General features: G+C 46.4%; 1 protein-coding gene across 1 annotated transcript; it reads right to left on the bottom strand.

Moving 5' to 3' along the window:
- Window positions 1-5,902: 5,902 nt before the first annotated feature.
- LOC119317253 (transcription factor LAF1-like) lies at window positions 5,903-8,686 on the bottom strand. Its single transcript, XM_037591685.1, has 3 exons — window positions 8,395-8,686; window positions 8,000-8,129; window positions 5,903-6,853 (listed from the first exon to the last, which is right to left on the bottom strand). Exons 1-3 carry the CDS (start codon window positions 8,528-8,530, stop codon window positions 6,256-6,258), a joined length of 864 nt encoding a protein of 287 aa, XP_037447582.1. The 5' UTR covers window positions 8,531-8,686; the 3' UTR covers window positions 5,903-6,255.
- Window positions 8,687-17,876: the final 9,190 nt, after the last annotated feature.

Genomic DNA, 17,876 nt, shown 5'->3' with positions numbered 1-17,876 from the left:
TTGTACGTGAAAGTTGCTCAGAACAACGAGACAAATCCGGATACGCAGCTCGTTAGTCCACCACACATCCCTAGCATAGCAAACACGTAAATTTCCCCCTCGGGTTCATTTGTCCGAAAATACAAAACACCGGGGATACTTTACCAGATGTTTTCCCCCTTCGTCGGTATCACCTCCTACTGCGTTAGGGCACACCTAGCATCGTTACTTGTCATGTCATGCATTGATATGCATCTTTTTGCATTGTATTCATTGTTTCTACCCCCTCTTCTCTCCGGTAGACTACGAGACTGACGCCGTTGCTGGTGCCCCGGTTTACTACGTTGTTGACGACCCCTACTTGCCAGAGCAACCAGGCAAGCCCCCCCTTGATCACCAGATATCGCCTATTCTTCTCTCTATTGCTTGCATTAGAGTAGTGTAGCATGTTACTGCTTTCCGTTAATCTTATTCTGATGCACAACCTGTCATTGTTGCTACAGTTGTTGATACCTTACCTGCAATCCTAAATGCTTAGTATAGGATGCTAGTTTATCATCAGTGGCCCTACATTCTTGTCAGTCTGCCATGCTATACTATCGGGCCGTGATCACGTTGGGTGTTGATCACGGGTATATATTATATATAATACACATGATACATGTTGTGACTAAAGTCGGGTCGGCTCGTTGAGTACCCGCGGTTGATTCACAAATTGGGGGCTGAAAGGGCATATGTTCCCGACGGCCCTCTGTGTGGATCTTTGTGGCGGAGCGACAGGGCGGGTTGAGACCACCCAGGAGAGAGGTGGGCCTGGCCCTGGTCGGCGTTCGCGTTTACTTCAAAATAACATGGTTAACGAGATCTGGGTATTTGATCTGAGTCTCGCCACTGGCCTATACACACTAACCAACTACGCGGGAACAGTTATGGGCACTCGACGTCGTGGTATCAACCGAAGCCTTCGTGACGTCAGCGACTGAACGACGCGCGTCGGGTTGGACCATGTAACACAACTTCCTTTGTAATGGAGGTTGCTAGGTCTGCTCACCGGCCGCGTACGCAACGTGCAGGTGTGCAATGGGCGATGGGCCCAGACCCCTGTGCGCATAGGATTTAGACCGACGTGCTGACCTCTCTGTTGTGCCTAGGTGGGGCTGCGACGTGTTGATCTTTCGAGGCCGGGCATGACCCAGAAAAGTGTGTCTGGACAAAGGGGATCGAGCGTGTTGGGAAATGTGGTGCACCCCTGCAGGGAAGTTGATCTATTTGAATAGCCGTGTCCCTCGGTAAAAGGACGACCCGGAGTTGTACCTTGACCTTATGACAACTAGAATCGGATACTTAATAAAATACACCCTTCCAAGTGCCAGATACACAGGTGATCGCTCTCTCACAGGGCGACGAGGGGAGGATCGCCGGGTAGGATTATGCTATGCGGTGATACTTGGTTAACTTACCATCTACTCTGTTCTTCTGCTTCAAGATGGAGGCTGCCAGAAGCGTAGTCTTCGACAAGACTAGCTACCCCCCTCTTATTCCGGCATTCTGCAGTTTAATCCACATATACTACCCCCTTTCATTGATACCAATGCATATGTAGTGTAGCTCCTTGCTTGCGAGTACTTTGGATGAGTACTCACAGTTGCTTTGCTCGCCCTTTCTATATCTGATTGTTGCGACCAGACGTTGGAGTCCCGGAGCCAGACGCCACCATCGATGACGACTGCTACTACTCGGGAGGTGCCTACTACTACGTGCAGGCTGTTGACGACGACCATGAGTAGTTTAGGAGGATCCCAGGCAGGAGGCCTGTGCCTCTTTCGATATGTATCCCAGTTTGTGCTAGCCATCTTATGGCAACTTGTTTAACTTATGTCTTTACTCCGATATCGTTGCTTCCATTGACTCATGTATGATCGAGCTCTTGTATTCGAGCCCTCGAGGCCCCTGGCTTGTAATATGAATGATGCTTGTATGCCTTGTTTTATTTGTAGAGTTGTGTTGTGATATCTTCCCGTGAGTCCCTGATCTTGATCCTACACGTTTGCGTGTATGATTAATGTACGATTGAATCGGGGGGCGTCACACCATCGTCATCATCAACCTTCCTCCATCACCAATTTCATGATTCTCACCGCTGTACGTGAGTAATTCCCTCGTAGACTTGCTGGACGGTGATGGGTTGGATGAGATTTATCATGTAATCGAGTTAGTTTTGTTAGGGTCTGATCCATAGTATCCATTATGTTTTGAGATTGATGTTGCTATGACTTTGCTATGCTTAATGCTTGTCACTAGGGCCCGAGTGCCATGATTTCAGATCTGAACCTATTATATTTTCATGAATATATGTGAGTTCTTCATCCTATCTTGCAAGTCAATAGTCACCTACTATGTGTTATGATCCGGTAACCCCGAAGTGACAATAATCGGGACCACTCACGGTGATGACTATAGTTTGAGGACTTCATGTATTCACTAAGTGTTAATGCTTTGGTCCGGTACTCTATTAAAAGGAGGCTTTAATATCCCTTAGTTTCCAATAGGACCCCGCTGCCATAGGAGGGTAGGACAAAAGATGTCATGCAAGTTCTTTTCCATAAGCACGTATGACTATATTCGGAATACATGCCTACATTACATTGATGAACTGGAGCTAGTTCTTTGTCACCCTATGTTATAACTGTTGCATGAGGAATCGCATCCGACATAATTATCCATCACTGATCCATCGCCTACGAGATTTTCACATATTGATCTTTGCTTAGTTACTTTTCCGTTGCCACTGTTACAATCACTACAAAACCAATACTGTTACTTTTGCCACCGTTATCGTTACTTCCATATTACTTTGCTACTAAATACTTTGCTGCAGATATTAAGTATTTCAGGTGCGGTTGAATTGGCAACTCAACTATTAATACTTGAGAATATTCTTTGGCTCTCCTTGTGTCGAATCAATAAATTTGGGGTTGAATACTCTACCCGCGAAAACTGTTGTGATCCCCTATACTTGTGGGTTATCATCCTCTCGCCAACTATTGCTTCTATGACTATCGCTACCGCTTAGTGATAAAGTAAAGCAATTACATGGCGATTGCATTTCATATAATAAAGCGACAATCATATGGCTCCTGCCAGTTGCCGATAACAGTGTTACAAAACATGATCATCTCATACAACAATTTATATAATCACGTCTTGACCATATCACATCACAACATGCCCTGCAAAAACAAGCTAGACGTCCTCTACTTTGTTGTTGCAAGTTTTACGTGGCTGCTACGGGCTTCTAGCAAGAACCGTTCTTACCTACGCATCAGAACCACAACGTAGTATACTGATTGCTTTTTGATCTTCAGAAAGAACCCTGTTCATTGAAATCGATTCAACTAAAGTTGGAGAAATAGACACCCACTAGCCACCTGTGTGTGAAGCACGTCGGTAGAACCAGTCTCGCGTAAGCGTACGCGTAATGTCGGTCTGAGCCGCTTCATCCAACAATACCGCTGAATCAAGAATCAACTAGTGACAACAAGCAATATGTATATACCCACGCGCACAACTCCTTTGTGTTCTACTCGTGCATATAACATCTACACATAGACCTGGCTTGGATGCCACTGTTGGGGAATGCGGTATTTCAAAAAAATTCCTACGATCGTGCAAGATCTATCTAGGAGATGCATAGCAACGAGAGGGGGAGAGTATGTCTATGTACCCTCGTAGACCGAAAGCGGGAGCGTTATGGAACGCGATTGATGTAGTCGAACGTCTTCGCGATCCAACCAATCAAGTACCGAACGCACGGTACCTCCGCGATCTGCGCACGTCCAGCTCGGTGACGTCCCTCGTACTCTTGATCCAGTTGAGGCCGAGGGAGAGTTTCGTCAGCACAACGGCGTGATGATGAAGTTACCGACGCAGGGCTTCGCCTAAGCACTGCAACGATATGACCGAGGTGGAATTCTATGGAGGGGGGCACCGCACACGGCAAAACAATCAACTTGTGTGTCTATGGTGCCCCCTTCTCCCGTATATAAAGGGGTGGAGGAGGGGGACGGCTGGCCACCTTGGGCGCGCACCCAAGGGGGGAATCCTACTCCTACTAGGAGTAGGTTCCCCCCTTTCCTAGTCCTACTAGGAGGGGGAAGGAAGGGAGAGAGGGGAGGAAGAAAAGGGGGGCGGCCCCCTCCCAATTCGGATTGGGCTTGGGGGGGGGGCGCCCCTCCTCTTGGCCTTCTCCTCTCTCTTCCACTAAAGCCCGTGTGGGCCCATTAAGCCCCCCGGGGGGTTTCGGTAACCTCCCGGTACTCCGATAATTGCCGGAACTCATCCGAAACCATTTCGGTGTCCAAACATAACCTTCCAATATATCAATCTTCATGTCTCGACCAGTTCGAGACTCCTCGTCATGTCCGTGATCATATCCGGGACTCCGGACTACCTTCGGTACATCAAAACACATAAACTCATAATACCGATTGTCATCGAAAGTTAAGCGTGCGGACCCTACGGGTTCGAGAACTATGTAGACAGACCGAGACTCATCTCCGGTCAATAACCAATAGCGGAACCTAGATGCTCATATTGGCTCCTACATATTATACGAAGATCTTTATCGGTCAAACCGCATAACAACATACGTTGTTCCCTTTGTCATTGGTATGTTACTTGCCTGCGATTCGATTATCGGTATCTCAATACCTAGTTCAATCTCATTACCGGCAAGTCTTTTTACTCGTTCCGTAATGCATCATCCCGCAACTAACTCATTAGTCACATTGCTTGCAAGGCTTATAGTGATGTGCATTACCGAGAGGGCCCAGAGATACCTCTCCGATACACGGAGTGACAAACCCTAATCTCGATCTATGCGAACTCAACAAACACCATAGGAGACACCTGTAGAGCATCTTTATAGTCACCTAGTTACGTTATGACTCGGCTGAGTTGTGACGTTTGATAACACACTAAGTGTTCCTCCAGTATTCGGGAGTTGCATAATCTCATAGTCCTAGGAACATGTATAAGTTATGAAGAAAGCAATAGCAATAAACTAAACGATCATAGTGCTAAGCCAACGGATGGGTCAAGTCAATCACATCATTCTCTAATGATGTGATCCCATTCATCAAATGACAACTCATGTCTATGGTTAGGAAACTTAAACATCTTTTGATTAACGAGCTAGCCAAGTAAAAGCGTACTAGCGACACTCTGTTTGTCTATGTATTCACACATGTACTAAGTTTTCGATTAATACAATTTTAGCATAAATAATAAACATTTATCATGATATAAGAAAATATAAATAATAATTTTATTATTGCCTCTAGGGCATATTTCCTTCAAGTCGACCATCCCATCGGTGAAAAAGCATCAGTGTCCACCAGGTTCCAGTACGCGATGCCGTCACCCTCATAGCCCCCCTCGACCTCCCAAGTATGATGCCCACACACTGTCTGGCTTGCCTCTCAGCATGCAGCCATATCTGATTTGGGATAGGGTTAAAGGGAGAGTGCCTGTTTAGGTCGACGGGGCCAAATGCTGGGTGATGAGATGCGGCAGCAGAGGAAAAAGATGTGAAATGAGCGGCAGTAGGTGGCAGGCGCGCGAACGAGAGAAAGCTTAAGCGGCAAGCGAGCTCGATAAAACACATGACTTATGTAGGGGAGAGGGCCTCGCGAGCGAGTCGACCGACCGAAGCTTCTTAGCCGGTCGACCGGAAGAAATCATTAGCCTAGTATAAATAGTCACAGCTCACAAACATGATGTATGGTTTTGGGAGGAAAGACGATGCATGAATTTCTTACAACAAGTTGGGTCTGGCTTCAATAATTGTAAGATAAACTAATCAGTGGCACAGCTTAAAGCCAAAACGTGAAAGGTCAAGGGTCCCTTGACAGTTGTTAAAGTGGAAGGGAGCTTGGCACTTCTCTTCACAGTGCTCTATTAAAGCGGGATCCGGGAAGATAATATTAACCCTTAACTAGTAGTAGGAGCATATCAAATCAACAGCATGTGCATTCTTCCTGAACCCTTTCCATCTTACTGTCGGTGCTCTGCTCTGCTCTCCGAACCAAACCAAAGCGGACAGCATTGCACATGCACCAGTATACATGCTGTCAAATCGATTGCTCTATACATACATACATTGCATATACGGCCATAATTTACACTGCAGCATTACAAACGCGCCTTAAACCTGACGAAATGTCTAACAAATTTCAAGAAACTCTATAGTCCTTCTTCTCCCTTGGCGGCGATGCTCTAGTTGAGGCCGAAGAACTCGGTCATGGAGAGCAGGTCGCAGAACCCGCCGCCGGCCTGCATCTGATCCATGCTGTCGAACTGCTCCAGGAACTCCCAGCAGGTGCCGCTGTCGCCGAAGCCGCCGTGCAGGGGGTCCTCCACGCCGGGTGGCCCATCGACCTGCGCGGACCCCTGGCTCGTGATCTGACGATGATCGCCGCCTCCTGCGCCAACCACCCCCGCGGCTTCCGGGCCAGGTGCCGCCGCCGCCACCTGGCCACCGATGTAGTCCATGTTGAGCCAATCCGCGAACATCACCTTGGGAGCCACGGGCGCGTGGGCCCTGCAGGCGGTAGGCTCGGTCACGGTCAGGCAGCTCGAGTCGGCCGACGACGACTCGTGCGGCGGCTCCGACGAGCCGGAGTTCGACGGCCGTTCCTGCGCCGCACTGAACTCCCCTGGGCTCGGGCTCTGGGACCCGTCCGAGTCCGCGGCGGAGCTCGCCGCCGGCGGCGTCTCCTTGCCGCCCTCGACCCTCTTCTTGAGATACGAGTTCCAGTAGTTCTTCACCTCGTTGTCGGTCCTCCCCGGTAAATGCCGTGCGATCCTCGACCACCTGCGGTACAAGTTTCGCGTCAATAATTAAGCCAGCGGGCCCGAGTTACTTGCGGTGCACTTAACTTTGGTTTATGTCAGATAAAAAAAACTTTGGTTTCTGTCGGTCGGCGGGAAAATGATTTCAGCTTTTGCATTGACAACTTGACGTTTCTTTCGGCCTTTCTCAAGTTTCTCGTTCTTTTCTCCTTTTGTGGCTCGGAGTATAAACAAAGCAAAACAAAACAAAATGTGTCACTTGGGTGAGAGGGACGAGCGTGGTGTACGTAGTCTATTCATGTGGAGTTGTGGACCACCGATGATCATCCTTGGATATTTTTCGGGGGACATAATTGCAAGGCCCAATAAAGAATCTAATCTCCTCGCGAGGCCACACTACTACGTGCCAGTCGGGATCGTCAAGGCAGCTGTTTCCATAACTAACTCGCAAGTGAGGAGCGCGGATTGGTCCAAATAGTCGACGCCATGTTCTCTCTCGCCGCTCCACTGTACAGCTAAATTCAACAGGGCCGGCGGTGCTTTCTGCAGCAACGGCCAGAGGATATACTCACAAAAAGAAGAATGTTTTTTCCAAGATAGATAATGATTTTGAGCAAACTTGCGCTAGGACGCAACTGCACTGTATGCCATTTAGCGTCCGGCCAACCAAGCCCACAAATATTTTATACTAACAAGCTAATAATAATCGGAGCGAAAAGCAGGTGTAATCATCACAATGTGCACCGGGCAGACAGAGGGGAAAATCTGGTGGATTTGGAGCGTCCGTGGAGCGTGAGCGTCAGCATCAACTCCACTACGGAAAAGGCCCCGGTGGCTGCCATCACCGGTCTCCCTTTCCCGTTCCCTCTTTTCTTTCCTTCCTTCACTCGAATTAGCGTGTTCTAGAACGGGATTGCCGCCAGCCGAGCAGGGACAATTACACTGGTACCTTTCACGTCCAAACGGTGGGCTACGGTGGGAGTGCTACCACCCGCCTAGTGTGTGCGGGGGGAAACCTAAAAGGAAAACATGGCAGCGGCATCTAGGAGCAGTAGACAGACGACGTGGAGAAGTGTCTTTCGATCGATCGTCTCAATCATTTGCGTGCAGTAAAGTACAGTGCAGAGAGTAAGTAGGTAAATGGTGTGTGCTGGACGGGGCTGCTTACTTGTTGCCGAGGGCGGCGTGGAGGCTCATCACCGTCTCCTCCTCCTCCGGCGAGAACATGCCGTGCTTCAGCCCCGGCCGCAGGTAGTTGATCCACCGCAGCCTGCAGCTCTTGCCGTTCCGCTGGAGCCCTGCGCGCGGAATCATGGTCAGAAGTCAGAACCAGCCAGCCAATGTGCATTTCCCTTTCGGGACAGATGGAACTAATCACTCCCACGAACAAATCAAGGCCAATTCGGACGAGCTGGCCGGAGAGAGGACGAAATTCAGTCGAGGGGCGCCGGTCACCGGTGCCGGAGAACCCGATCTTCGACCCAAATGCACCGAATTCTCCTGAATTATGCCTCCTTTCTGTGCTTCTACAAATGCGGACGAGGGAGCGGTGGTCGGCCTTACCGGCTTTGGCGGGAAGCGCGCTCCAGCAGCCGTGGCCGTGCCGGAGAATGTAATCGCGCAGCTTCTGGTCCTCCTCCGGCGACCACAGCCCCTTCCGGTAGCTCGGCCTGGGCTTGTCGCACGCCTTACACCCCATTGCTTTGCTTGCTTGCTTGCAGGCGGACGAACGGCGCAGCGCGGCACGAAACCTCGGAGAGGTGGGTCTACAGGAGGCAGCAGCAGCGGCGGCAGAGGCTTCGGGCTCAAGCCTTGGGATGGAGATGGAGGAGCGTTCTGGCGTTTCCAGAGGGGAGCAGTAGGTGCGAGTTTTATAGCCATGGAAAGGGGGTGTGTTTGTGTCGTCTGGGAAATAAACAAATTACGTGTTATCATCACCACTACCTCAATTTTGCAATTTCTGTTTTTAATGTACTGACTTTATTTTAGAAAAGAAAAAAAAATCTGTAAACAATAGGAGCTACTAATCTACTGCAATTGCCGCCTAAGAAAAATTATTGTAATATAATAATGCCTTAAGGGCGGCTGATGCCTTCTACTCCGAGAAATCATGGTTTACATTTGCTCTGCACATTATTGAAATGTTAAATAGACGAGCGTGAGAGAGTGAGGTTTTAAAGAACGTCAGGAGACCACGAAGCGTGATAATGAATCAAAATCAAGGCCAGCTGCGATCGGCAATGAAGTGGAAAATAAGTAAGGTGAGAGTACACAAGTAGTGGGAAAAACCGGCAAATCGTCCGCGATGACGTGACAGATTTTCGAAAAAATATTGCTTTCGTCCGGTGTATGTTTTTCAAACTGTTATGGAGGACACGCCTCGTCAGGTCGTAAGTGGCAAATATCAAACGGTAACATCCGCGCCAGCTACAAGACATCAGTAAGACACATTTGATTTACTTGGATTGATTACTATGTCTTGGTTCTAAAGTGCAGCCAGGATCGGTCTAGAAAGCAAAACTATTTATGGCTGGCCCTTTTCCTTTGAACCAGAAAGAGAGCGACTTGCTTGTAATGGAAGCCAAGAATGAGGAGCGGGGCAGAGTACAGCAGGCACTATCTATCTATCTATCTATCTATCACCATTCAACACAGACGCGCAGAAAGTCCAAAAGAAGAAACAAGCTGCAGCCCTGCTATATACAATCAACGCTCCATGATGATGAGGGTTGAAAGTGTCAAACTTGACTGTTGGTCTCCAGAAGATCCCAGCGTGTCATCGCCCAATTTAGCGCCCCTACATCACCAAAGCGTGTCCGTGAATTCGTACTGCACCGACTGGACGATCCCTCGTCCGTGTTTAGGTTGGCTATAAGCTCAACCGACGACGCAGCAGAGCATGCACGGCCGCGTGCGTGTGCGCGCGCGTCGGTCAGTCCCGTCCGTGCCCGTGCCCGTGCCCGCGCGCGCGCACCGCAAAAGGCGAAAGCGTCGGGGGCTTCCAGCGTTTTCCACGCGGCCTCGCCGCATGCGGCGCAGCTCCGGGGCACCGACGACGCGGCCGCGGGCGGTCAGTGGGAACGGGCGTCGTCAGATGGGTGGCATACATGCAGCCGGTGGCCTTGTCATTTGATGATCCCTGCGTGCGTGGGTGTATCGCATGCGCGTGTTTGACGTCCGGGTTTGTCCGTAGCCAGCCCCGGAGCAGAGTTGCTGCCTGGCTGTCAGGGAAAGGTTATCCCCTCGACGGAGCCGATCGGCGGCCAGCGGCATATGCATATCCCGGGGGAAATCGGCGCGCGGCGTACGTGGACGTGGCCACCGCCCGTCGTCGGGCATGGGGCCTGCCCAGCCCAGCTGGTCGAACAGGGACGAGAAATTCGACCCGGCAGACGTGCATGCATGCAGTATACTACCAGTACTAGGCACGAGACCGGTTCTTATCAATGGTTAAGAATCGGTGACTGGTCTTAGTCTCCCAACAGAGGCGCTAACAGTCGATGTCTACGTATGGGATGGTTAACTGGGGTGACGGACGTATGTGCATGTGGATGTGGGCTGGGTCTCACCGAACTCGAGATTAATTAGACGGGCGGTTTAGGGGGGCTGCACTAAGCTAAGCTGCATGCCTCGTGTCGTCGTCGTGTGCGCTGCGACGTGACCATGCACGTCTAGGCACGAGGCGGACGGAAGCTTTGACATGATTGATTCCAACGGGTGTAGCAACAATTTTATAAGCCGTGCATGCGGCACGACAGGGAAAATGAGAAGCCGTGCCATGACGATGATGTACTAGTGTGCACTGTCATGGTAGCGTGGTCCTGCCATGCATTAGCTTTTTTCCCCCTTGATGGAACCCCTCGATAACGCCCTTCTCATTTTCTTTTCTCCATACCACACTCCAAGGAAGATTCTCGTGGATATTGCATTGCCAGGGTAAGACCAACTCTACTCCTACTCCTACCAGAGTTGCCATACTCCGTCACAGGTTACACGACGCGTTGATTCTCATGCATTTCCACGAACAGATGAATTTGAGGCGCGTCTCATGTAATGGCCACTTAATTATGGCATGGTAACCGCTCCATACAGTGTGTACGTGGGGTAGAAAAACCGTAGTAGCATGCGCGGTGGAATCCATCCGTTTCTCGCTGGAATCGGTCTCCGCCAGTGCATGCGTGAGGACTTCTGGTTCACTGGCTCGGGTTAGTACGCATTAACTTCTCAAGTAATTAGGCGCTGTGGGGATTATTGCGCGAGTATTTTTCAGTCACGCGCAAAGGAAACTAGATCCAGTCACGGGTCTTCTTGGTCACAGAGATTGTTGATGTGCACCTTGTAAACTACAGTATGACGGAGTGAGTACCTCTTTTCATGTTGAGATTGTCAATGTTTTATTTTTCTTCTTTAAAGCGTTGTGTATTACTAGTAGATGAGTCTTTGCTTTATTTGTTTTTTAGTTTGCCACAATTGTTCTTGTTGGACACACATTAAACGTGAATTATTAGAATACTCTGTGAGCTTTATTTGCATCTTTTGAGCTAGGCAGATGCTCTAGTGTTTCAATTATATATTTTGGAGCACGGCAGTGGTTATATTTTTTTAAAAAAATTGATTAACTCTCATGCTTTACTCATATTATTTTAAGTCATATAAATAGTATGTCAATTTGCTTGGATTATGAATTTAGCCCTAATATGATGGGTATTTAAAAGGGATATAATAAAAACTTCCATGAAGATCATTGAATATATGAGAAGTTTGATTTTTTGCATTTGTTCTAAGATATAAAGATGGTAATATTAGTCATGCTACCAGTAAATTGTGGAATAGTAAGAATATTTGCCTTAACGATTGTGATTCATGTAGCATATGCACGTATGGTCTTCCTGTTATGTGATGAAGTTGGAGCACAATTTATCCTTGATTGTCTTCCTATGCGTGAAGGTCGGGGACGCGCGATGGTTAACTCCTACCAACCTCCCCCCTAGGAGCATGCGTAGTAGTAATTTGCTTCGAGGGCTAATAAACTTTTGCAATAAGTATGTGAGTTCTTTATAACTAATGTTGAGTTCATGAATTATACGCACTCTCACCCTTCCACTTTTGCTACTCACTCTAGTACCATGCAACTTCCGCCGGTGCATTAAACCCTCCTTATACCTTTCCTCAAACAGCCACCATACCTATCTATTATGGCATTTCGATAGCCATTTCAAGATATATTGCCATGCAACTTCCATCATCATCATATACATGACTTGAGCGTTCATTATCATATTGCTTTGCATGATCGTAAGATAACTAGCACGATATTTTAATGGCTTTTCCGTTTTTTGATATCTTTGCTATACTAGATCCTTGCACATCCTGGCACACTGCCAAAGGCATTCATATAGAGTTCTTATGTATTAGTCACATTGAGTTGTAAATAAATAAAAGTGTGATGATCATCAATATTAGAGTATTGTGCCATGTGAGGAATACAAAAAATAAAAAAGGCCAAGTGAGCCCAAGAAAAAAGAGAGGCCAAAGTACCCAATAAAACAAGAGAAAAAAATGAGAGAAGGGACAATGTTACTATCCTTTTCCACACTTGGGCTTCAAAGCATCACCATGTTCTTCATGATAGCGAGTCTCCTATTTTGTCACTTTCATATATTACTAGTGGGAACTTTTCATCATAGAACTTGGCTTATATATTCCAATGATGGCTTCCTCAAATGGCCGAGGTCTTCATGAGCTAGTAAGTTGGATGCACACCCACTTAGTTTTCTTTTGAGCTTTCATACACTTCTCTAATGCATCCGTTGCATTGCAATTTCTGCTCACTCACATTTATATCGATTGATGGACATCTCCATAGCCCATTAATTTGCCTAGTTGATGTGAGAATTTCTCCCTTCTTTTTTTGTCTACTACCACCTTCTATTAAACCTAAAGTGCTATATCCATGACTCACGCTCATATATTGCGTGAGAGTTGAAAAAGTTGAAGCACATTAAAAAGTATGAACCAATTGCTTGGCTAACACCGGGGTAGTACATGATTTATACTTTGTGTTGAGAAGAGGGAGCATAACAAGATTCTGAGATTTTGTAGGGATAACTTTCTTTAGTCATGATATTTTGAAAAGACATGATTGCTTTTTAGTATGCTTGAAGTATTATTGTTTTTATGTCAATATTAAACTTTTGTTTTGAATCTTATGGATTGGAATATTGATACCACATAAAAAAGATTACATGATAAACATGTTAGGTAGCATTCCACATCAAAAATTCTGTTTTCATCATTTACCTACTCGAAATGAGCAGGAATTAAGTTTGGGGATGCTTGATACGTCTCCAACGTATCTATAATTTTTTATTGTTCCATGCTATTATATTATCAATCTTGAATGTTTTATATGCATTATTATGCTATTTTATATTATTTTTTGAGACTAACTTATTAACCTAGCGCACAGTGTCAGTTGTCATTTCCCCCTTGTTTTTGTCTTCATAGAAAATCAATACCAAACGGAGTCCAAATGGAACGAAACATTTTGGCGATTTTTCTTGGACCACAAGACACCATGGAAGCTTCGGGAGGAGGTCGGAAGGGCCATGAGGCGACGACAAGCTCAGGGGGCGCGCCCCAAGCTTGTGGGCCCCCGTGGCTCCACTAACCCTAATTCTTCTTCTATAAATACCCAAATATTCCCCGAAGACCAGAGGGTACACCAAAAAAACTTTTTTGCCACCGCAAATTTCCATCTTCATGAGATCCCATCTGGGGACCTTTTCCGGTACTCTACCAGAGGGGGATTCGATCACGGAGGGCTTCAACATCAACCTTGCCGCCCTTCCGATGATGTGTGAGTAGTTTACCATAGAACAACGAGTCCATAGCTAGTAGCTTGATGGTTCTTCTCTCTCTTTGAGCTTCAATACAATGTTCTCCTCGATGTTCTTGGAGATATATTCGATGTAATCTTCTTTGCGGTGCGTTTGTTTAGATCCGATGAATTGTGGGTTTTGATCAGATTATCTATTAATATTATTTGAGTCTTCTCAGAACTCTTTTATACATGATTTATATATCTTAGTACTTCTCTCTAATCTATTGATTTGGTTTGGCCATCTAGATTGATTTTTCTTGCAATGGGAGAGGTGCTTTGTAATGGGTTCGATCTTGCGGTGCTCAATCCCAGTGACAGAAAGGGACATGACACGTATTTGTATGGTTGCCATTAAGGATAAAAAATGGGGTTGTTCATATTGATTGGATCTATCCCTCTACATCATGGCATCTTGCTTAAGGCGTTACTCCGTTCTTGTTAACTTAATACATTAGATGCATGCTGATAGCAGTCGATGTGTGGAATAATAATAGTAGATGCAGGCAGGAGTCGATATACTTGTCTCGGACGTGATGCCTATATACATGATCATTGCCTTAGATATTGTCATAATTGTGCATTTTTCTATCAATTGCTCAACAGTAGTTTGTTTACTCACCGTATGCTTTCTTTCAAGAGAGAAGCCTCTAGTGAAAACTGTGGCCCCCAGGTCTATGTTTTATCATATTATTTCCAGATCTACAAAATCAAAAACACAAAAATACCTAGCTGCAATTTATGCAATTTTATTTTATTTCACACTTGTACTTATCTTTTATACCTATCACTATCAGATGTCATCCTTGCAAGTAACCGTGAAGGGATTGACAACCCCTTTATCGCGTTGGGTGCAACTTTTTGTTTGTTTGTGCAGGTGCAATTATTGGAGACTTGTGTGTTCCTCCTACTAGACTGATACCTTGGTTCTTATCTCTACTTTGCTTCATCACCCTTTTCTCTTCAAGGGAAAAATCAACGCAAGCTCAAGAAGTAGCAGCATGCTGGATAGCGGTCGATGTGTGGAGTAATAGTAGTAGATGCAGAATCGTTTCGGTCTACTTGTCTCGGACCTGATGCCTATATACATGATCATTGCCTTGGATATCATCATGATTATTTGCTTTTCTATCAATTTCTCAACAGTAATTTGTTTACCCATTGTATGCTATTTTCAAGAGAGAAGCCTCTAGTGAAAACTATGGCCACCAGGTCTATTTTCTATCATATATTAAAACCAATCATACCATGCTGCAATTTTCCTTTATTTATTTTATTTTGTATTTTTGTTCGATCTATCTATCTATCACCATACAATTTAATCTTGCAAGTAACCACCGAGGGATTGACAACCCCTTGTTCACGTTGGGTGCAAGGATGTGGTATCTTGTGTGTCGATACGGCTAACGAGGTGTTGCGTGGTTCTCCTACTAGATTGATAACCTTGGTTCTTAACTGAGGGAAATACTTATCTCTACTGTACTGCATCAGCCTCTCCTATTCGAGGAAATCCCAACGCAGCTCAAAAGTAGCAGGGTGCCTTGGGCATCCCCAAGCTTAGGGTCTTGCCGCTCCATATTCCTTCATCCATCGTGATCTCACCCAAAACTTGAAAACTTCTGCACATAAAACTCAACAGAAACCTTCGTTAGTATAATAATAAAATCATAAACTTTAGGTACTGTTATGAACCCATTCATATATTATTATTGCATAAAACCTATTGTTCTAACTTCACCATGACTTATACCCCCCGATATAATCCATAGCATCATTAAAACAAGCAAACAATGCAATAGAAAATAGAGTCTATAAAAAATAGAACAGTCTGTAATGATCTGAACAAACACTATACTTCTATAACTCCACAAATTCTGAAAAATTAGGAAAATGTGGGAAATTTGTATATCAATAATAAAATTCAGAATTTTATCACATTCCAGTGAATTATGAAAATTCCAATACTAGGCGCAAAAGTTTCTGTTTTTTCACAGAATCAAGCCAACTATGAACCAAATCATCCCAAAGGCTTTACTTGGCACAAACACTAATTAAAACATAAAAAACACAATCATAACAATAGCAATAATTGTGCGAATACTCAAAAACAGAAAGAAAAAACAAAAATTTAAGATAACTATTGGGTTGCCTCCCAACAAGCTCTATTGTTTTACACCCCTAGCCAGGTGTAAGGCATGGTTCTGAGTATTGTCATCTTTAGCTTCAATTACATTGGTGGCCCTCATAATAGATTCATATGGTGGCTTAACACTACTGCAGGATACTGCTAACGCGATACTACGACCAGAGACCCTTTGACGAAACTTTGTGCAATGCATTAATCACAAACGGGGATGTAAAAAACCCGTCAAAAAGGTGCAAAACGTTTGTGATAGCGGAGCCATCAAACCCGGTTCAGATTTTAGTTGCATGTGCGATTCAGGGCACACGGTTAACCCGTTCAAACTGTTTGCGATGAGGCAGAACAACATAAACGGCAACCATATCAATGTTTGTGCAATATACGACATACAGTTCGCTCCGATGAACTGTTTGCTATTAGGGAGTGCAACAGAAATGGTTAGTCAGATCAAGGTGTGTGTGATATAGGGCATACGGTTCACTCGGACGAACTATTTTCAGTTAGTGAACACAACAAAAATGGTTCAACTTAACAAGATGTGTGTGATACGTGGCAAACAACCGACTCGAATGAACTATTTGCGATGAAAAATTACAACACAGACGGTTAATACAGTTAGTTCGTGTGCGATTCTGTGTGTACAAAAAACTTTGAAAAATGCAAACTAGTTGCTTGCGGTGGCTAGTAGTATCACACACGATGTGTCTGCGAGTACTCGTGTGTGATGATTAGTAAGTTACACATATGTTTCCTTATGTTAACACGTGTGATAATAACACGTGGCACCGGATACGGTATTCGGGTTGTGTGTGTGCTCCACTTAGTATTCCCGTGCTCCACCGAATGCTTCCCGCGCTCCACATGGGTGAATTGTAAAATCCACGCCTCTTCCCTCATCGGTTTCCTACCACCGGCTAATGGCTTGCTGCATATAACCCAGGCGGCAACGCACCGCCGCGAAACTCTACGCAGATCTAGTCCTCACCCATCTACCATTAGTTATTCTAAGCATGCCAGGCAACGACCAAAGCTTCGACGTCGACGCCTACCTGCGTTACATCTTCGGTGAGGAGAACGAGCCGGAGCAGGTCGGGGAGCAAGAGCTTCATCAGCTGGTGCAGACACCATGGCCCATCGACAACAATATCGGCGTGACAGTCCTTGGGAGCACAAACGACATATTGCAGAGGAGGTGTGATGAGTAGTTTGCCATCCACCGTGCAAAAGATCCAGAGATGCTCAGCGGCATGATCGACGACCCACCGAAAGAGCCGACGTCACGAGTGCTCATCGAGAGCCTGATTCCCCGCAAGGAATGGGTAGAGGACCTCTGCGATTCAGTCAAGACACAAGCAGCCTATGGCTTCATCATTGCCCGCGGCGGTCGTGTCAACCTCGATCCCGATGATGTGGTGGCCAGGCTCGAGCGCATCCTTGGCGGAGTTGACGTCCCCGACAAAGTAGAACATAGCCAACGTGATATCTTGAGGATGCAGGTGATGGACGGGATTTGGTACTAGGCCAGACACATGGAAATGGAGTGATTCCGCAGAGTTGTCATGCACGCGATTGCACACTGTCAAGCTCTTCTGGAAGAGGCCCAGTAGCCCCAAGAGCCTCCCAGCGCCAGCAGCTCCGTAGGAGGAGGCGGGTCGGGACACTTGGAGTGAACGGCCGCAAGGGTGCTATGCTGATCATGGAGTCTGAGAAGACCATCGTCGGAAGGCCGCCATCTCAGCCTTTTAGCTTATATTTTATTATAATTATATGCATATGTAGGTCATGAGTGTTCTGGGCCTTGCCGCATGTGGCATTTTAAATTATCCTGAATATGTAAGACAATTATTAACCGTTGCCATTGTAAATTTGCCTCAACGGCGAGCGGAGCGCGCAGGGACGCCAGAGAGGAGCACGCCGCGGCCACCTCAATGGAAAACAAAACGCGCGGACGGACGTGAGCAGAGCGCGCCACGGCCGCCTCAATGGCGAGCGACCACGTGGTCAACCTTCTGCCATCAATAA

This window comes from Triticum dicoccoides, chromosome 6A (assembly GCF_002162155.2).
Source record: "Triticum dicoccoides isolate Atlit2015 ecotype Zavitan chromosome 6A, WEW_v2.0, whole genome shotgun sequence".
In the NCBI taxonomy this organism is placed as follows: Eukaryota; Viridiplantae; Streptophyta; class Magnoliopsida; order Poales; family Poaceae; genus Triticum; species Triticum dicoccoides.
The sequence above is the reverse complement of the archived record's forward strand: the minus strand, read 5'-3'. Positions and strand labels throughout refer to the sequence as shown.

Bases quoted from the DNA above. Each gene is read 5' to 3' on its own strand.
- LOC119317253 (XM_037591685.1), bottom strand. From the start codon at position 8,530: ATGGGGTGTAAGGCGTGCGACAAGCCCAGGCCGAGCTACCGGAAGGGG. The intron at 8,130-8,394 runs GTAAGGCCGACC...TTCCGCGCGCAG, and splicing joins CGCGCTTCCCGCCAAAGCCG to GGCTCCAGCGGAACGGCAAG. The intron at 6,854-7,999 runs GTAAGCAGCCCC...CTTGTACCGCAG, and splicing joins CACGCCGCCCTCGGCAACAA to GTGGTCGAGGATCGCACGGC.